Genomic DNA, 21,377 nt, shown 5'->3' with positions numbered 1-21,377 from the left:
GGCACAGACCTGGATACTATGATAGAGCTCTGCAGGCTATCTCTACAGTAGATTGCAACTCCACCCCCTTTGGCAGTTCTATCTAGACGGAAAATGTTATAGTTGGGGATGGAAATGTCAGAATTTTTGGTGGCCTTCCTAAGCCAGGATTCAGACACTGCTAGAACATCAGGGTTGGAGGAGTGTGCTAACGCAGTGAATAACTCAAACTTAGGAAGTAGATTTCTGATATTAACATGCAAGAAACCAAGGCTTTTGCGATTACAGAAGTCAACAAATGATAGCGCCTGGGGAGTAGGAGTGATACTGAGGGCTGCAGGGCCTGGGTTAGCCTCTACATCACCAGAGGAACAGAGGAGGACTAGAATAAGGATACGGCTAAAGGCTTTAAGAACTGGTCTTCTAGTGCGTTGGGTACATAGAATAAAGGGGTCAGATTTCCGGGCATTGTAGAAAAGATTCAGGGCATTATGTACAGACAAGGATATGAGTAAAGTGGAGGTAAACCTAAGCGTTTGGTAACGATGAAAGATATAGCATCACTGGAGGCACCGATTGAGTCGGTCTCCGCATGTATGGGGGGTGGGACAAAGGAGCTATCTAAGGCAGGTTTAGCTGGGCTGGGGGATCTACAGTGAAATAGTACAATTAGAAATAACCGAAACAGCAATAAGCAAACCATATTGACATGGGAGAGGGGCATAAAGCAATCACAGGTGTAATTTGAGAGAGCTATGACAACAGCTGGTAATGACGACACAGTTTGGGCTGAGGCTAAACATAAACAGGATGCGGTACCGTAAAAAGGAACAGTCCAGCAGGCATCAGCTGTATAGCTGAGTTATCATAAGGTCCGGTAAACAGCAATAGAATAGTTCGGAGGTAGTTCGGGGGCTGCTAAAGCACTAGCGAGCAAGAGGCCACGGCTAGCGTGTGCTTGCGGGCCGGGGCTAGCAGATGGAATCTTCGTGGTCGACGTCGTAACGGGAAGCCTGTTGTAACCACATCAGACGATTTCGTCGGCAGACCAGTCGTGTAGGATCGGCGGGGCTCCGTGTCAACACTAGGTGGTCCCGTCCGGTTGACAGAGAGGTAGAGAGCCGGGAGATGGGCCTAGCTCAGGATGATTAGCCAAACCACAACGTCCATTTTGTTGCAGCTAGCTGGTAGCGATGAATCCGGAGTTAAATGTCCAGTGATTCAGTGATTCCGGCAGAAAAACTGATATGTTCTGGGTCGATAACGCGCTATGCAGACAGTGCAGACTGGCCGAATAATAGTCCAGGCTAGAGCTGGCTGGTAGGTGGTGCAGGCCACAGACAATAGTGAAAAACCGCTAACGGTAGCTAATAGCAAGTAGCTAGTTAGCTGGCTACTCCTGTCCGGTAGACCGAGAGGTAGATAGCCGGGATATGGGCCTGGCTCTAGGCTAGCTCAAGGCTAACTGGTGCTTGCATCGGGGACGGTGGTGATTAGCCAAACAGCAACATCCATTCGGTTGCGGCTAGCTAGTTGCGATCCGGTGATTAATGTCCAGTGATTAAATTATTCCGGCAGAAAAATCCAATGTTCTGGGTGAAATACCGCTAACTGTGGCTAATAGCAAGTAGCTAGTTAGCTGGCTAGCTAGTTTCAACTGGAGATTCTAGATAAAAGGTAAGTCAATAATAGAATCCGTTCCACATTGAGTGAGGCGGGTTGCAGGAAAGTATATTTTGTAGAAGGATGAAAAGTCTGATAGGGAAATATGTACGAAAAATACAAAAAAACTGGGTATTTACAGACACACGACAAAAACAGGACTGCACTACTACGCCATCTTGGATCTAAATTATGTGCACTATTTCTATGCTTCCTGTTCTTAGGTTTCGTTTGTGCATCTTTTACTTTCGGTTTTGTACACCAGCTTCAAACAGCTGAAAATACAATATTTTTGGTTATTTAAAATATATTTCACTGCTGTTTAGAAGGTACAATGAATCTCTACACTAAACATTGCTTGTTTTGTCACATAAACTTACATTAGACGAACTATTAGAATTTTAGCAACCAGGAAATGGCGGACCTATTTCTGCATATTGCACCTTTAATGAAAACATGGCTACTGATGCATTGTGATTGTTGAGTTTACGTCGTGATGTCAAACAAAAAATGCACTTCTCTTCTAAAGATTACGGTAACAGAATATAGACCCTCCTCCACTGAGTGATGTTCATGGATGTGGAAAGCTTCTCCTCTTCGCTCTCGATCATCTGCGGCATAATGCAACGGAGTAGTAACAGAATGTCAACTGTAGCTTTTATTGCCTATTCACAGACATGAAAGAGGAATATTGTGCTCCTCCAAATCATCAGAACAATTTTCCACGATGAGAATTCATTGCAAAATTGTTGTGATCGCTGTCTGTTTTGGAGTTTTTTTACTTTTGTACTTTTTTTGGGGAAATGCTGCAGACGGTCCGCCTTTCAAAGAAGTTGAAGAGGATACCTATTTTCCAAAGTCCTCGGGGCTTCGAAACAACGTTGCATCAAAGTTAACAAAAAAAACTCTCGATGAACTTCACATTCCACACAAACAACCACTCACGTACCGAAAAGAATCGAAAGTAGCCAGTAGAGGAGGCAATGCGATCGCAAAGAGGTAAGGAATTATCGCACCATTACTCGCTTGCTAATGTTGATGTGATTCATGGGTTTTTTCTCCACGCCTATTTTTTCATCAACGTTTTGGAACAAATTTAAAGATGCAATATGTCTCAAAGGTTTGGGGATTTTCTGCACTTTTATTATACGTATTGCATGACTATCAGTTTACAGAGATAGATGGGGTTATTCCCTGTGGAAGTTATGGAATGAGTCCACATGTATCCTGTCTTTCTCTCGTTATTCATTCAGGAAGACGTGCCCACCCACCCAATGACTGATCAATAAATGACTGATCAATGTATTTATGACATGTATTGCAAAGGTGTCACCTGTTCAGTGAGTTGTGTGCATATTTAATCCCAACATGAGCTCATACAAGGGGTTTAAGAAAAAGTCTCAAGTGTAAAAATATTCTAATTGTGTAGCTTTGTAAGCAACGAATCGGACATCTGTACCCCATGGTCTCTGTGGGGTTTATCCATTTATTTCCTGTGGTTAACGGGTTTAAAGGTCACCTTGAGAGGGTTTAAGATTATGGAATATACATTAGTCCAAGGAGACCCAGTCATTACACTACTGGGGATTGAGGAGCATACATTGTACATATATTTTAGAACTCTCATCCACCTACATCTTCAAGTCAAGAGGCTGAACTTGTCAATGTGTATAATACGATGTGTGATGCCATGTCCCTTCAAAGTGGACAAGCACCTCTAACAAATATAGATGACCTCAACTAATGGTCAAAACAGTCTGCACTTGAAAATGACATCCCGTGATCTCATCATCCCCTCTTTCCTGTGCCTTGCAGACAATAGCTAGACAATGGGTTAACATCGTTCACTATTTCTGTCCAGGTGTGGACATGTTTTTTATTATGTCTCCTATTATACTAATTTGGGCCCTGCTCAAATTCTTTCCCAAAACATCTTCCATTCGCTCTATCACTGATAATAGCCCAGATTTGATAGTCAAAAGGCAATGTTCTAAAAGCAGTGCTTTCTGTTGTAATGCTTGCTTTCATATACAATGTCCTGTTTGATCAGTGATCTGGTTGGAAGCATTTATAAAGCATTCAGACTGGCCATAGTGTCCTGGCAGTGACCACACCCACACGCATGTGCTCTCTACTGATAAGAGAAATGGGGTGGAGGCCAATGGTGATGGAGGAAAATGACTAAAGCAGGTTTTGCAAACATAAAGCAGTAAGCGCTTTGACTAAAAAAAAAACACTGCACATCTCCCTTAGCTTCAGGCCCTTTACCATTGGTTCTGGTGAGGGGGAGGGCTGAAAGGGAGGCATAGAATTACCATAAAATATAAGCTATTATGTTGTCTTGGTTACTCTTTCCTGCTCATCTTTTTCAGTGTAATTTTCCCATCCTCATCACTGCAAACGCAATTGACTTCCTCTTACACACCTTTTAATAGACAAACATCTTTCCTTATCAAACCATTTCCTCTTGACGTATCACTCTGCTTCCTGTGGATAAAAGTAGGGAGAAGAGCTGCTTCCCTAACAGATACCATCGGATGTCCCAGCTCACACTAAATTCTACAGTCATAATATCTTGTTGTAGACAATTACACTGTAATAACACTTTTAGTCAATGTATTCCACTGCTGATGGATGTTTCACATCCACACTCAATGTAGCATGTATTTCTCAGTCTGACTCACACATTAAGGAAAAATCGTCCATGCATGATACTGTCCCCATAAAAAAACACTTTCCTCCCAATGGTTACATCTGATTTAATAAGCCTTTTTAAACAAATACCTTTCCCCATCATCTGGAATACTGTAAAACAGTGTCCCCCGAGGCCAACAAGGTATTCCGTTGCAGTGACATGATGTAAAGCTATAAAAATGTCATCTTGGATGACTGAAGACTGCTCTCTCTCTTTCTGCAGGGCTTTGAAATCTCCCTGCTTACCCGAGCATCCTGGCAAGGTTTGAGAGACTTCTTATGTGGGCCTCATCAGGGGGAAAAAGCTCTCTTTTTGCTAGCTCACTCACTTAAACTGCAGGGGAGTGGCCCAAGGAAGGAGAGAAAGAGAGATAAAGTACCTCCTGGCAGACATGGGCAGAGGCTGGCGTTGAGTAACTGGGAAAATCTGTTAAACTGAATACACGTAGCTAGGGGTGAGACTTTACTTTATTGAAATCAGAGGAGGCTGGTGGGAGGAGCTATAGGAGGACGGGCTCATTGTGATGGCTGGAATGGAAAGGAGTCAAACGTGGTTTCCACATGTTTGATGTGTTTGATACCGTTCCATTCATTCCATTACAGACATGAGCCTGTCCTCCTATACACTACCAGTCAAAAGTTTGGACACACCTACTCATTCAAGGGGTTTTCTTAATTTTTTACTATTTTTTACATTGTAGAGTAATAGTGAAGACATCAACTATGAAATAACACATATGGAATCATGTAGTAATCATAGCGCTTGATGGTTTTTGCGACTTCACTTGAAGAAACTTTCAAAGTTCTTGAAATTTTCGGTATTGACTGACCTTCATGTCTTAAAGTAATAATGGACTGTCATTTATCTTTGCTTATTTGAGCTGTTCTTGCCATAATATGGACTTGGCCTTTTACCAAATAGGGCTATCTTCTGTATACCCCCCTACCTTGTCACAGCACAACTGATTGGCTCAAACGCATTAAGAAGGAAATAAATTCCACAAATTCACTTTTAAGAAGGCACACCTGTTAATTGAAATGCATTCCAGGTGACTACCTCATGAAGCTGGTTGAGATAATGCCAAGAGTGTGCAAAGCTGTCATCAAGGCAAAGGGTGGCTATTTGAAGAATCTCAAAAACAAAATATATTTAGATTTGTTTAACACTTTTTTGGTTACTACATGATTTCATATGTGTTCTTTCATAGTTTTGATGTCTTCACTATTATTCTACAATGTAGAAAATAGTACAAATAAAGAAAAACCCTGGAATGAGTAGGTGTGTCCAAACTTTTGCCTGGTACTGTAGCTCCTCCCACCAGCCTCCTCCCACCAGCCACATTTTCAGATTTTTCTAAAACCTCTGATAGAATTCCTTTCACAGGTTTCATCCAAGCCTTCAGTGCATTGCAGTAGTGGCTCGTATCTGATTAAATGTCTAAATAGTTTAAGTAATGTTTGATAGATTTGTTGATTAAGGTAAGCCGTGTTGTCACTGTGCTCTTTTAAGCTGTTTTCTCTTTCTTCATGATTTGAAAGACATTGTTGCGAGCCCAAGACCACGTAGGCACAGTACTCTCTGTTGTCAATAATTAGTGCAGTCCTTGTTGTATCCCTTCAGAGCTAGTCTGAGTTTGTCAAAATGTTTGTCAAAATGTTTCCCAAATTTTTTTTTTCCAAAATAGTTCTAACGCTATGTAAGATTACCTCACATGAGCAGCATGTTCTTCTTACAATAGATAATGGGGCTTTGTTTGGTCTAACTGTGTTCACAACATTCATTTCACTGATCCAGGCCATCTATAAAGCAATGCAGTATGTATCATAGAACAACACATTTGCTGAGCATTTATGGTTAGGTTGCAGGTTAAAAGACAATATGCCTCTCCATCAGTATTTTTTATGTATAATTTTCTCCCTAGTAATAACGTACACAGTACATGTTCATAAACACTAATTGTTCTGGAAAGAGCCTCTGCCACCAAAGCCTAGAGGACAGGTTTCTCTGAGGTCTGCCATCCATCGTAATCTGTGTTGCATGATTGTCCCTCAGCCATGCAGAAAACAAAGTGTCATGCTTTGCGACTGTCCTGCAACCCACCTGTCAAATTGCAGTTTCCCCCTTCAGATTGTTCGACTAATAGACACATTCTTTGCCTTTGGGTAAACGTTGCACTTTCCTCTGGCAGAATAGAATGTTTCCTTTCCAAAATCCTCACACAAATGAGGGATAGTGTTACAAAGGACACTTTGTTCTAAAGGAGGGTTTTTGTGACCATGAGTTTGTGTTCTTCCTTTGCGTATGCTAATGTTTACATTTACACGCACCATTAAAAACCAGCCAATACGGTGTATACGTAAAATGCAGCTCAGAGCATTTAGGTCTAGTTCCCACATTGAGTTATACAAATTTAAAAATGTTCAGAGTGTGATTTATTCTGCTCTGCTGAATCCATTTGAATTCAATGGCAGTCTCTGCTGCTGTGCAGAGAGAGCATTTTTACATCAGCTATATAAACAACTTGGCCTTGAACATGAGAGAACAAAGCCCAGTGGGTATATACAGACCTACACTACAGGTGAGGGAGAAGGGTATGGTGAGGGAGTGCTGCTCACCCTGAGCATATGACAGGGATGTCTTCAAGGAGGCCTTGAATATGAACATGTGGGTTAGCTGTCTGTCAGTAGAAACAGTGTGATGATGTACTGTCTGGAATATACAGTTGAAGTCGGAAGTTTACATACACCTTAGCCAAATACATTTAAACTCAGTTTTTCACAATTCCTGACATGTAATCCTAGTAAGAATTCCCTGTCTTAGGTCAGTTAGGATCACCACTTTATTTTAAGAACGTGAAATGTCAGAATAATAGTAGAGAGAATTATTTATTTCAGCTTTTCTTTCTTTCATCACATTCCTAGTGGGTCAGAAGTTGACATACACTCAATTAGTATTTGGTAGCATTGCCTTTTAAATTGTTTAACTTGGGTCAAATGTTTCAGGTAGCCTTCTACAAGCTTCCCACAATAAGTTGGTTGAATTTTGGCCCATTCCTCCAGACAGAGTTGGTGTAACTGAGTCAGGTTTGTAGGCCTCCTTGCTCGCACACGCCTTTTCAGTTCTGCCCACAAACTTTCTATAGGATTGAGGTCAGGGCTTTGTGATGGCCACTCCAATACCTTGACTTTGTTGTCCTTAAGCCATTTTGCAACAACTTTGGAAGTATGCTTGGGGTCATTGTCCATTTGGAAGACCCATTTGAGACCAAGCTTTGACTTCCTGACTGATGTCTTGAGATGTTGCTTCAATATATCCACATCATTTTCCTTCCTCATAATGCCATCTATTTTGTGAAGTGCACCAGTCCCTCCTGCAGCAAAGCACCCCCACAGCATGATGCTGCCACCCCGTGCTTCACGGTTGGGATGGTGTTCTTCGGCTTGCAAGCGTTCCCCCTTTTCCTCCAAACATAACGATGGTGATTATGACCAAAACAGCTCTATTTTTGTTTCATCAGACCAGAGGACATTTCTCCAAAAAGTACGATCTTTGTCCCCATGTGCAGTTGCAAACCGTAGTTGTTCTGGGATTGATTTGCACTTTTCGCACCAAAGTATGTTCATCTCTAGGAGACAGAACGCGTCTTCTTCCTGAGCGGTATGACGGCTGCGTGGTCCCATGGTGTTTATACTTGCGTACTATTGTTTGTACAGATGAATGTGGTACCTTCAGGCGTTTGGAAATTGTCAAGCAAAGAGGCACTGAGTTTGAAGGTAGGCCTTGAAATGCATCCACAGGTACACCTCCAATTGACTCAAATGATGTCAATTAGCCTATCAGAAGCTTCTAAAGCCATGACATCATTTTCTGGAATTTTCCAAGCTGTTTAAAGGCACAGTCAATTTAGTGTATGTAAACTTCTGACCCACTGGAATTGTGATACAGTGAAATAATCTGTCTGTAAACAATTGTTGGAAAAATTATGTGTCATGCGCAAAGTAGATGTCCTAACCGACTTGACAAAACTATAGTTTGTTAACAAGAAATTTGTGGAGTGGTTGAAAAACAAGTTTTAATGACTCCAACCTAAGTGTATGTAAACTTCCGACATCAACTGTATGTGTCTAAGGCACGTCCTATCATGTTCAGATGTGTTCTTATGGTGAAGAAGTTGCTATGGAGCGGCACGGTTCTGCCGTTCTGATGACAGTTGATGAGCAGTCTTGAGGAGCCTTCTGTAAGCTGAGAGTCTCATACTTGTTGCCCCTGTGTGTATCCCTGTAGCAGACAGAGGAGTGACATGGGAGTGGGACTGGGCTGGCCCGCATCGAAGCGCGCCCGTGCTGAGGAGGTCATGCACCTGGCCGTGGTGGCCTGTGGGAACCGCCTGGATGAGACGCTCACCATGTTCAAGTCAGCCCTCCTCTTCAGCATCAAGAGGATCAAGTTCCACATCTTTGCAGAGGACCCCTTGACCTCACAGTTTGATAAGGGGGTAAGTACCCTCAGGCTAGTACCAAAGTACATGATCTAGGCCAGGGCTGCCCAACCCTCTTCCTGGAGATCTACCGTCCTGTGGGTTTTCAGTCCAACCCTAATTTAACACACCTGATTCTACTTACTAGCTGAATCATATATGCTAAATTAGGGTTGGACTGAAAACCTACAGGACAGTAGATCTCCAGGAAGAGGGTTGGGCAGCCCTGATCTAGGCTTTAGGTACGGTACAGTGACTTGCGAAAGTATTCACCCCCTTGGCATTTTTCCTATTTTGTTGCCTTACAACCTGGAATTAAGATGGATTTTTGGGGGATTTGTATCATTTGATTTACACAACATGGCTACCACTTTGAAGATGCAAAATATTTTTTCTTGTGAAACAAACAAGAAATAAGACCAAAAAAAACAGAACTTGAACGTGCATAACTATTCACCCCCCCCCAAAGTCAATACTTTGTAGAGCCATCTTTTGCAGCAATTACAGCTGCAAGTCTCTTGGGGTATGTCTCTATAAGCTTGGCACATCTAGACACTGGGATTTTTGCCCATTCTTCAAGGCAAAACTGCTCCAGCTCCTTCAAGTTTGATGGGTTCTGCTGGTGTACATCAATCTTTAAGTCATACCACAGATTCTCAATTGGATTGAGGTCTGGGCTTTGACTAGGCCATTCCAAGACATTTCAATGTTTCCCCTTAAACCACTCAAGTGTTACTTTAGCAGTATACTTAGGGTCATTGTCCTGCTGGAAGGTGATCCTCCGTCCCAGTCTCAAATCTCTGGAAGACTGAAACAGGTTTCCCTCAAGAATGTCCCTGTATTTGGCGCCATCCATCATTCCTTCAATTCTGACCAGTTTCCAAGTCCCTGCCGATGAAGAACATCCCCACAGCATGATGCTGCCACCACCATGCTTCACTGTGGGGATGCTGTTCTCAGGGTGATGAGAGGTGTTGGGTTTGCGCCAGACATAGTGTTTTCCTTGATGGCCAAAAAAGCTCAATTTTAGTCTCATCTGACCAGAGTACCTTCTTCCATATGTTTGGGGAGTCTCCCACATGCCTTTTGGCGAACACCAAACGTGTTTGCTTATTTTTTTCTTTAAGCAATGGCTTTTTTCTGGCTACTCTTCTGTAAAGCCCTGCTCTGTGGAGTGTATGGCTTAAAGTGGTCATATGGACAGATACTCCAATCTCCGCTGTGGAGCTTTGCAGCTCCTTCAGGGTTATCTTTGGTCTCTTTGTTGCCTCTCTGATTAATGCCCTCCTTGCCTGGTCCGTGAGTTTGGGTGGGCGGCCCTCTCTTGGCAGGTTTGTTGTGGTGCCATATTCTTTACATTTTTTAATAATGGATTGAATGGTGCTCCGTGGGATGTTCAAAGTTTCTGATATTTTTTTATAACCCAACCCTGAACCTTTCATAACAGGTGTATATATACTGAGATCATGTGACAGATCATGTGACACTTAGATTGCACACAGGTGGACTTTATTTAACTAATTATGTGACTTCTGAAGGTAATTGGTTGCACCAGATCTTATTTAGGGGCTTCATAGCAAAGGGGGTGAATACATATGCACGCACCACTTTTCTGTTATTTATTTTTTAGAAATCTTTGAAACAAGTTATTTTTTTCATTTCACTTCACCAATTTTGACTATTTTGTGTATATCCATTACATGAAATCCAAATAAAAATCCATTTAAATTACAGGTTGTAATGCAACAAAATAGGAAAAACGCCAAGGGGGATGAATAGTTTTGCAAGGCACTGTATATTTCTGAAAAAGCACCACTGTAATTCTTAATGAAATATAAGCTTATTTGAATATTTTCAAAGAATCTAATACCTTTCATACATACAGGATCTCGTTTAGTGTTCTTCCCTGCTCAGTAATAGATGACATTCACTGCCAGATCGGAGTATTAGCATGTTTTGAACTCCCTCTCACTTGCCCTCTAACATCTTACAGGCATCAGACCCTTTTATCTCAAGGTCGGATCATATATCCCCCAGACATTTGCCTCACTGCATTAACCATGCAACATTTCACAGTCACCATTAGTTAGTTTATTCACGACTTAAGCTTTACCAAAGTCAATGTCTTATGCTACTGTGTAACGGTAAACCTAAAGGTGATAGCCTAAATCAGGGCTCTCCAGCCCTGTTCCTGGAGATCTACCGTCCTGTAGGTTTTCGCTCCAACCCTAATCTAGCACACCTGATTCTAATAATTAGCTGGTTGATAAGCTGAACCAGATTAGTTACAACTGGGGTTGAAGTGAACCTACAGGAGAGTAGCTCTCCAGGAACAGGGTTGGAGAGCCCTGGCCTACATAAACGAAAACAGCGTGCATGCATGGGGCTACATACCCTTTGTGTGTTTATGGGTCATGGTATGTTTACCATCTGAGAACCCCCTCTTTGTAATTGGCTTCATGCTAGCCAGGAAGTTGAGTTGGTTAAACCCAAAAATTAGTAGCATATGTGCAGGAGATGGAATGTTCCACATCCGGCCTGCCTGTGCTGATGAAAAAGGAGTTAGAAGTGAGATAAAAATGTTTCTGACCTCTGATCTGTGCACCTCGTCAGCAGAAATCCTGCCAGCTCTGCACACTCTGATCTTTGTCTCATGGCCAAATTGTTTAATAATGTTGATGATTATGGAGGGCTTGAGTATCTAACAGAGCAGAAAATCGTAGGCTTCTATTTGTGACAGCAGTGTTGACTTTGATGGGGTAACCCTCAGGCTTGGACAGAATGGGCCTCATATTTGCTACCTCATTTTGTTTAGATTAGTTTAACTGGAAGTTGGGTGTAGTTATAGCAACAGCTGGCGGCATTATGGTCAATGTACAACACCGCTGCACTTACTGTAAAGATATTACTTCATTGGTTTACAAGGACTTCCTTAGGTGTTTATGTAGACTTGAACTCTCAGGAGTGTATCATGTGTCAGAATAATGAATATTTCCATTTGCTCTCTCAGTGATCGCTCTCCTCTACACCTCTTGACTCAACCTTCTGAAAATGTGCTCAAGTTGTGCTTTTGTTTCTTTGTAAATTAGATATGTGATGATAAATGAGACTTCCTGTGATTGCATCTAAAAATGGCTGTGCTACCTCTCACAGTGAATGTTTATTAACTTTGTGTAGTTTTTCTTTCAGCTGAGCCAGTGGCCCCATGCTATCACAAACAAGTTCCAGTACAGTATCTACCCAATCACGTTCTCTGTGGGGAATGCAGAGGAATGGAAAAAGCTGTTCAAGCCCTGCGCTGCCCAGAGGCTGTTTCTCCCTGTAAGGCTGCAGCACATCGTCTCTCTTATCTCTCTGTGTACTTATCATAATTACTGCACTGTTGGAGCTAGAAACATAGGCATTTCGCTGCACCTGCGATAACATCTGCAAATATGTGTACGCGACCAATAAACTTTTATTTGAATCATATCTATCAAACATATAAACTGATTCTTTAAACTGATAAAGCTATATTCATTAGAAAATGTGTTACGGTAATTGCCCATGTCATCGGTTTTCTTAGTTCCATGCCACTGAGCTGCATCCTGACCCCAATGCATTTTCAATTAGATACGTTTAGCTTGATTTACGCAGGCAGAAGAATGATATACCCAGGTAATAATAGTGTGAATACTTTATGATGGGTTTTACTTGTTGATATATAATCAGTTACCTCAGTATGATAATATATGGTTTTATTCATACCCATTGACCGTTACTTAACAAACAAACAATCCCCAGAGATTTAATTAAATAACTTAATTAAAGCATTGCCATGGCCATTCATTGACATTTTAATGGACAATCTTTGAATCATCAAACCGTGTGCACACATTGCTTTGTTTTTGTACACATTGCATTGCACAGTTGTAAAAAGTGGTAAACAATCCAAAGCAATCCATGATTGCAATTTTATTGATTGGCAGATGATGCTCCACAAACCCTATACTTTGCAGGAGCCGAGTGCTATTTGATTCTCATCAGGAACAGATTGCTTTGTGATTTTATTCTTCCCTCAAGCCATTGTAGGTTTTGAGATGGTACATAATGCATGTATATGGGACTGTCACTGGAATAAGAGGAAATGAATTATTCTGATAGTAACCTACACATGATGATTGTCGTGACAACAGGTGATCCTGAAGGATGTAGACTCTTTACTCTACGTGGATACAGATGTGCTGTTCCTCAGGCCCATGGATGATATGTGGAGTTTCCTCAAGGCCTTCAACACCACCCAGCTGGCTGCTATGGCCCCAGAGCATGAGATCCCGAAGATAGGCTGGTATAGCCGCTTCGCACGCCACCCCTTCTACGGGGTCACCGGGGTCAACTCAGGAGTCATGCTGATGAACCTCACAAGGATACGAAGCACTCTGTTCAAAGTAAGGAACATCATCAATCAATCAGCCTTTTGGTCATCATCCCTGTTTGGTATTTTGGTCATGCCTGCCCTGTTTTCCACCTGAAAGCTGCAAGGCGATTGGTTTTATCAATCAATCGTATCTATCTGAAGCCAACCAGCAACAGATGTGTCACTTACTGGCAGTCAGTGTCAACAATCTGAATGCTCAGAGTAGAGTAGACTGACTGAGGCTCTGCGATCACCACACTCACATTAAAGCACTGCTTCAGCACATTCAAGCTCAAATTGGCATTTCTCTGCAACCAAGAAAGAGCAGTACAAATTGTAACGTGGGCAATTCTTGGCAAAAACTAACTTTGCTCTTTTGAAATCAGACATTTCTGTAGTGTTTGATGTGTAGCTACTCCTTAGGCTGTGGAGTAAACCAGTACTTGTTCCTATTCCAGAACAGCATGATACCCAGTGGCCTGTCATGGGAGGACCTCCTCCACCCACTCTACCAGAAGTACAAGAACCACATCACCTGGGGTGACCAAGACCTCTTAAATATAATCTTCCACTACAACTCAGGTACACTCTTCCTCCCTCTCTCTTCCACTACAAATCTTGGCCCGGTTTCCCGATAGCGATGGAACTTAGGCTTACGTGTTTTAACGATGCATCTTTCCTACAGCGGCCAAAGATGTAACATGCATTTCCCAAAACACCACGCAGAGAGAATAGTCGCTAAGTGCGTCGTTGGAGCATTTGTCAATAATGATAGGATCGAAGGAAAGGGAGCGCTGCTCTCGGGTCAGCTTTCTCAATTCAAATCTTACCATAACATTATACAGTTGAAGTCGGAAGTTTACATACACTTTAGCCAAATACATTTAAACTCAGTTTTTCACAATTCCTGACATTTAATCCTAGTAAAAATTCCCTGTCTTAGGTCAGTTAGGATCACCACTTTATTTTAAGAATGTGAGATGTCAGAATAATAGTAGAGAGAATGATTTATTTATTTCAGCTTTTATTTCTTTCATCACATTCCCAGTGGGTCAGAAGTTTACATACACTCAATTAGTATTTGGTAGCATTGCCTTTAAATTGTTTAACTTGGGTCAAACGTTTCGGGTAGCCTTTCACAAGCTTCCCACAATAAATTGGGTGAATTTTGGCCCATTCCTCCTGACAGAGCTGGTGTAACTGAGTCAGGTTTGTAGGCCTCCTTGCTCACACACGCTTTTTCAGTTCTGCCCACAAATGTTCTATAGGATTGAGGTCAGGGCTTTGTGATGGCCACTCCAATACCTTGACTTTGTTGTCCTTAAGCCATTTTGCCATAACTTTGGAAGTATGCTTGGGGTCATTGTCCATTTGGAAGACCCATTTGCGACCAAACTTGAACTTCCTGACTGATGTCTTGAGATGTTGCTTTAATATATCCACATAATTTCCCTTCCTCATGATGCAATCTATTGTGTGAAGTGCACCAGTCCCTCCTGCAGCAAAGCACCCCCACAGCATGATGCTGCCACCCCCATGCTTCACGGTTGGGATGGTGTTCTTCGGCTTGCAAGTTTCCCCCCTTTTCCTCCAAACATAACGATGGTCATTATGGCCAAACAGTTCTATTTTTGTTTCATCAGACCAGAGGACATTTCTCCAAAAAGTACGATCTTTGTCCCCATGTGCAGTTGCAAACCGTAGTCTGGCTTTCTTATGGTGGTTTTGGAGCAGTGGCTTCTTCCTTGCTGAGCGGCCTTTCAGGTTATGTCGATTATAGGACTCGTTTTACTGTGGATATAGATCATTTTGTCCCTGTTTCCTCCAGCATCTTCACAAGGTCCTATTGCTGTTGTTCTGGAATTGATTTGCACTTTTCGCACCAAAGTACGTTCATCTCTAGGAGACAGAACGCGTCTCCTTCCTGAGCAGTATGACAGCTGCGTGGTCCCATGGTGTTTATACTTGCGTACTATTGTTTGTACAGATGAACGTGGTACCTACAGGCGTTTGGATATTTCTCCCAAGGATTTTTCTGAGGTCTTGGCTGATTTCTTTTGATTTTCCCATGATGTCAAGCAAAGTGGCACTGAGTTTGAAGGTAGGCCTTGAAATACATCCACAGGTACACCTCCAATTGACTCAAATTATGTCAATTAGCCTATTAAAGGCACAGTCAACTTAGTGTATGTAAACTTCTGACCCACTGGAATTGTGATATACTGAATTATAAGAGAAATAATCTGTCTGTAAACAATTGTTGGAAAAATTACTTGTGTCATGCACAAAGTAGATGTCCTAACCGACTTGCCAAAACTATAGTTTGTTAACAAGAAATTTGTAGAGTGGTTGAAAAATCAGTTTTAATGACTCCAACCTAAGTGTACGTAAACTTCCGACTTCAACTGTAATTATTTCACAATACTGATGACGGATCAGCTCCTAGAGAGAGATATTACCACCTACGGCTGCAAATATTGAGGCGGCTTATTCTAATGCTTACCCAATAAAAATGCATTAAATCACTGCTTTGGCACATCATTGCACGCACATCATAAAATATGAGACAAATTACAGACAGTAGCCTACAAGTAGCAAAATAGAACTCAATTTATTGAACATGAAATGTATGTACAGTAATGCCTAAAAATCTGCCATTCTGCACTTGAGCAAGGCAGTTAACCCCCAACAACAACTGCTCCCCAGGCACCGATGACGTCGATTAAGACAGCCCCCCGCACATCTCTGATTCAGAGGGGTTGGGTTAAATGCGGAAGACACATTTCGGTTGAATGCATTCAGTTGTGCACCTGACTAGGTATTTCTATTTTAATGCATTTATCATATTTGTATATGTTGCGTGTTTGTATAAATTGCTAAGATATTGGTAACTTTGTATTTGTAGTCAATTTTGTTATGAAGTTATCAGCGGTCATAGAGAAACGATAAACCATGTGGTTCTATGTTTAGCGTAGATCTTTTGTGTAGAAAGTGATGCAGGAGGGCAAAAAAGCATCTAACGACACACTTAGCTGTTCTACGAGTGGTCTGAGGCAGGTGTTAGATTACGAGAGATTTCTAGTGCAACGTCAATAATGATGGTTTTGGGAAACGGCTAAGAGATGTAACGATGCTCCTCCGAAGGTTCTAACGATAAATTTAGCCTTAAGATGCTTTTGGAAAACTGTGCCCAGGTACACTCTGCCTCCCTCTGTCTTCCTCAATGTAGCAGAGTGCTGTCATTGATTTGGAAGAAATGATCAACTACAAATAGGAAAATAAAGTTGTATATAATTTCACCGCCATTCATGTTGACAGCAAGAGCAAGAGCTGTACTTAGGCCTGTATCAAATTACAATGTTTCCCCAAAACGTGATTCCAAAGGGTGTTTGCGTGAATGTCAGCTTGAATGGAATTCAATATAATTCCTTCAAGCAGGTGTAGTTATTGGTTTTCTCTAATACAACCACAAGAAATAACTCTCCTGAATTAAGTCAATTATGTGGAACTAAACAAGCCTGTGGCTGCAGCAGCAGATTGACACAGGTGCAGTCTGCGAGATGGGTATTACGTGTTCCAAGCCTTAAGTAGACTTGGCAGTAGCATTGTTTGTCTGACAACATGAATGGAACCTGTCCAGGAAATAACCATTCCCCTAACAGCATCCCCAAATGGAAAGACAGGGCCATGTGGTGGGAACAGCCAGTTACTGTAATATCTGCCTTGCCATGGAAACATGTGTCTGGCATATCTGATCTTTCTCTTTTACTGCCCATGTTTCTGGTTTAAGGGGATACTCTGTTGGTGTTTTTCTCCCTTCACAAGCCAGGAGTTGATGCAGTTTAAAAGGACTACAATCCTTGTAGTTGTGAAGCAAGCAATTTGATAATTGTTAAATCAGCAAAGCAAAACATATAAGGGTTCTGAACGATTAGCATTGCAGGTTGAAGTCATTAGGTTTATTTTTTCTAAATGTTCTTTGGCACTAACATTGAGTTTTTTAAAATACTGGTATCAGAGACCATATACACTGTGGTAATCTTGGGGACATTGTGCAGAAATCTGATGTAACAGACATAAAACTGTGTTTTACTGTGTTTGCAGAGTGTCTGTACAACTTCCCATGCCAGTGGAACTACAGGCCTGATCACTGCATGTATGGGAGCAACTGTAAAGGAGCCGAGGAGGAAGGTGTGTCCATTCTCCATGGGAACCGAGGAGTGTATCACGACGACAAGCAACCAGCCTTTAAAGTAGTGTATGACGCAATACATGAGGTAAGAATAATCTATTCATTTTAGTGTATTATTGTTTCACTAAAAACTGTGAGTTTCATTACTAGATTGCCGGTTACATCCTCTGGGACAAAGCCAACAAAATGAAAGGGGAGGCTCTGGTATTAAAACCTTCTGTCCTTTGTCCTTTTCTCTCCTTGGACAGCAAACGCTGTGGACATGTTTACATAAGGAAATCCTTGTCTCACAGCAACATCAGCCCCCTCTGCTGTCCATAGATACGCCTTTTATTAACCAGATGATATGATTCATATGCATCCCCCTCTACAGTGCCTACAGTAGGCAATGGCACAGTTGATTTATAAGTGGTTTGATAAGCTACCACTACTGGTGTCTAACCCTGAGGCATGCAATGGTTCTGTTTTGTAGTACCCCTTTGAGGACAACTTGTTCCAGTCGCTGTTCTATCCCCTCCAGACCAAGTTTCTGGACACAGTCAACACCCTGTGTGGTCGGATTCCCCAGGTGTTCCTCAAACAGGTGGAGAAGACCATGAGGACTGTGTACGAGAAGAAAGTGGTCCGTCATGTGAGGCCTCCACCTAAATAACTACAGGAAACTGGACAGAGGAAGTTGTCTCTCTGACATCACTATGGAAATCTTTCTGTGGAAGATGTGCAATGTCAGAAGTCCCCAGACCAGATGGAATCATTATGCGTTACACGGTGTCTAATACACAACGGATCATAAATGACATTCCATTTGATTGGAATGGTGTAGTGGACATGATGCTGGAATGGTGGTATGGATCATGATGATCGTGTAGAACATGTGTCAAACTCATTCCACGGGGGGTTGAGTGTTTGCGGGTTTTCGCTCCTCCCTTGTACTTCATTGATGAATTAAGGTCACTGATTAGTAAGGAACTCCCCTCACCTGGTTGTCTAGGTCTTAATTGAAAGGAAAAGCCAGCAGACAAAAGGCCCTCCATGGAATGAGTTTGACACCCCTGGTGTAGATGGACAGTGAGCTTGCCTTATCACCCACCCTCTTAATTTTTTACAGAACCTGATTTACAGGTGAAAATGTGATGATAGACTTCATGATTTGTTTTACACCTTTAAAAAATGTTTTCTTATGATTAGGATAAGTCCTGGTGGACTTCTGGAAGTGGTTTGAAATTATCCCACTGCCTAGAGGGCGGCAGGTAGCTTAGTGGTTAAGAGCGTTGTGCCAGTAACCGAAAGGTCGCTGGTTCTAATCCCCGAGCCGACTAGGTGAAAGATCTGTCGATGTGCCCTTGAGCAAGGCACTTAACCCTAATTGCTCATGTAAGTCGCTCTGGATAAGAGCGTCTGCTAAATGACTAAAAATAAAATAAATAAATAAATAGAGGTCGCTGCCTAATTGATCATTTTATGTCATGCAAAGCTAATATGGGTCTTTGCTTAACCAGAGCTTTCTGTGTATGTTGCATGTTGCAATTGTCCCAAAATAATGTGAATATGTTACATCAACAAAATCACTTGCATAGCGGCGGCAGGTAGTCTAGCGGTTAAGAGCATTGGGCCGGTAACTGAAAGGTCGCTGGTTTGAATACCAGAGCTGACTAGGTGAGAAATATTTTGATGTGCCCTTGAGCAAAGCACTTAACCCACATTTTTCCTGTAAGTCGCTCTGGATAAGAGCGTCTGCTAACTGACTAAAATGTCTATCTGTACAAGAGGGAATGTGATTCAACTTGTCTAGTTCTCCAAATGCCAACAGCAATAATAAACACAGTATGAACATATTAAACACCAAGCAATTACCATTAATATTGTGTACAGAAGATGTGTAGCTAAATGCACTTTTGTATTTTTGTAATAGTTCAGCTTGTGCGATTAGGACAGGACTTGCATACCATTTCTCCCCTATTCAATTGTCAAAGCATTGCAAATCCCTATATGAAAAAGCAGTGTAGTTGTCTCTGAACAAAACGACCAAAGTGCTAGCACTTATAATAGTGGTACAGTATTTTCAAGGCAATATGTGCCATATGTGTATTCACAAATGCTCTTAAATGTTCTGTTTTGTGTAAGAAAAGGACAGCAAACTTAATGAGGAAGTGTCTTACAGTGTATTAATGTCATACTATCATTGATCCAGTATGTGAACTCTGAGACTGTAAATGCAAGCATTTATAATGTGATGTTTGTATAGCCTACTCCATCAGTGTGATGTTTGTGTAGCCTACTCCATCAATTGTCAGGTGTGTTTTTAATAATTTAAACTGGAAACTCAAGATGGTTGTATTTATAAATGCTTATGTTTACTCTTTGTTTCTGAATAAAGTTAATGTGCCATCAGTTCTGTTTCTGTCTCAGGAGGCCTATTGTATAATTGTAATGTATTGATAAAAATACAATGCATTCGGAAAATATTCAGACCCCTTGACTTTTTCCACATTATTTTACATTACAGCCTTATTCTAAAATGGATTAAATAAATGTTTTCGTCTTCAATGTACACACAATACCCCATAATGACAAAACTAAAACATTTTTTTAGAAATTTTTGCAAATGTATAAAAAAACAAAAACAGAAATACCTTATTTACATAAGTATTCAGACCCTTTGAAAACACCTTGTAGTCCATGCCCCAACCAATTGAGGCTGTTCTGAGGGCAAAAGAGGGTGCGTGCAACTCAATATTAGGAAGGTGTTCCTAACGTTTTGTACACTAGTGTAGATCTAAGACATTGAAATAAAACATGCAAGGGGCAGTCATTATAGAGTTGACTGTCAGTCAGATGTATGCCTGTCCTGAAGTTCATAAAGTGAAACCATGGCAATTTTCTAACGAAGGTAATGATTTTGAGGATGAGTGTTAACTTGTGTAAGAAGCCCTCCTGCTTGAAGCTGCTTTCATGCATCTACACTGAACAAAAATATAAAAGCAACATGTAAAGTGTTGGTCCCATGTTTCATGAGCTGAAGTAAAAGATCCCAGAAATTTTCCATATGCACAAAAAGCTTATTTCTCTCAAATTGTGTGCACAAATTAGTTTACATCCCTGTTAGTGAGCATTTCTCCTTTGCCAAGATAATCCATTCACCTGACAGGTGTGGCATATCAAGAAGCTGATTAAACAGCATGATCATTACACAGGTGCACTTTAAAATGTACAGTTTTGTCACACAACACAATGCTACAGATGTCTCAAGTTTTTAGGGAGCGTGCAATTGGCATGCTGACTGCATGAATGTCCACCAGAGCTGTTGCCAGAGAATTGAACGTTCATTTCTCTGTCATAAGCCGCCTCCAATGTTGTTTTAGAGAATTTGGCAGTACGTCCAACTGGCCTCACAACCGCAGACACATGTATGGGGTTGTGTGGGCTAGCGGTTTGCTGATGTCAGCGTTGTGAACAGTGTGCCCCATGGTGGCGGTGGGGTTATAGTACGAGCAGGCATAAGCTACGGACAACGAACACAATTGCATTTTATCGATGGCAATTTGAATGCACAGAGATACCATGATGAGATCCTGAGGTCTATTGTCATACCATTCATCCACCGCCATCACCTCATGTTTCAGCATGATAATGCACGGCCCCATGTCGCAAGGATCTGTACACAATTCCTGGAAGCTGAAAATGTCCCAGTTCTTCCATGGCCTGCATACTCACCAGACATGTCACGTATTGAGCATGTTTGGGATGCTCTGGATCTATGTGTACAACAGCGTGTTCCAGTTCCCGCCAATATCCAGCAACTTCACACAGCCATTGAAGAGGAGTGGGACAACATTCCACAGGCCACAGTCAATAGCCTGATCAACTCAATGCGAAGGAGATGTCGCGCTGCATGAGGCAAATGGTGGTCACACCAAATACTGACTGGTTTTCTGATCCACACCCCTACTTTTTTGTTGTTTAAGTATGTGACCAA

At 41.7% G+C, this 21,377-nt stretch overlaps 1 protein-coding gene across 2 annotated transcripts; it reads left to right on the top strand.

Annotated features, from left to right (window-relative positions):
- Positions 1 to 2,235: 2,235 nt before the first annotated feature.
- Positions 2,236 to 19,869, top strand: LOC311137865 (glucoside xylosyltransferase 2-like). Of its 2 annotated transcripts, none has more exons than XM_084172470.1 (7): positions 2,236 to 2,640; positions 8,621 to 8,831; positions 11,991 to 12,134; positions 12,989 to 13,240; positions 13,668 to 13,791; positions 17,314 to 17,486; positions 17,874 to 19,791. In XM_084172470.1, the coding sequence occupies exons 1-7, from the start codon at positions 2,369 to 2,371 to the stop codon at positions 18,051 to 18,053; spliced, it is 1,356 nt and encodes a 451-aa protein (XP_084028596.1). In that variant the 5' UTR covers positions 2,236 to 2,368; the 3' UTR covers positions 18,054 to 19,791. The 2 variants fall into 2 exon arrangements, with proteins under 2 accessions (XP_084028596.1, XP_084028597.1); XM_084172471.1 differs by having other exon boundaries at positions 2,242 to 2,640; positions 12,003 to 12,134; positions 17,874 to 19,869.
- The last annotated feature ends 1,508 nt before the right edge of the window (positions 19,870 to 21,377 follow it).

This window comes from Coregonus lavaretus (genome assembly GCF_964263955.1).
Source record: "Coregonus lavaretus genome assembly, chromosome: 12".
NCBI lineage: Eukaryota > Metazoa > Chordata > Actinopteri > Salmoniformes > Salmonidae > Coregonus > Coregonus lavaretus.
Note: the sequence above shows the minus strand (reverse complement) of the source record. Positions and strands in the feature narration are given on the sequence as shown.

Excerpts from the sequence above, each read along its gene's own strand:
- LOC311137865 (XM_084172470.1), top strand. The coding sequence starts at position 2,369 with ATGAGAATTCATTGCAAAATTGTTGTGATCGCTGTCTGTTTTGGAGTT. Across the intron at positions 8,832-11,990 it reads CCTCACAGTTTGATAAGGGG|TTTTTCTTTCAGCTGAGCCA; the intron begins GTAAGTACCCTC and ends AACTTTGTGTAG. Across the intron at positions 13,792-17,313 it reads AATCTTCCACTACAACTCAG|AGTGTCTGTACAACTTCCCA; the intron begins GTACACTCTTCC and ends CTGTGTTTGCAG.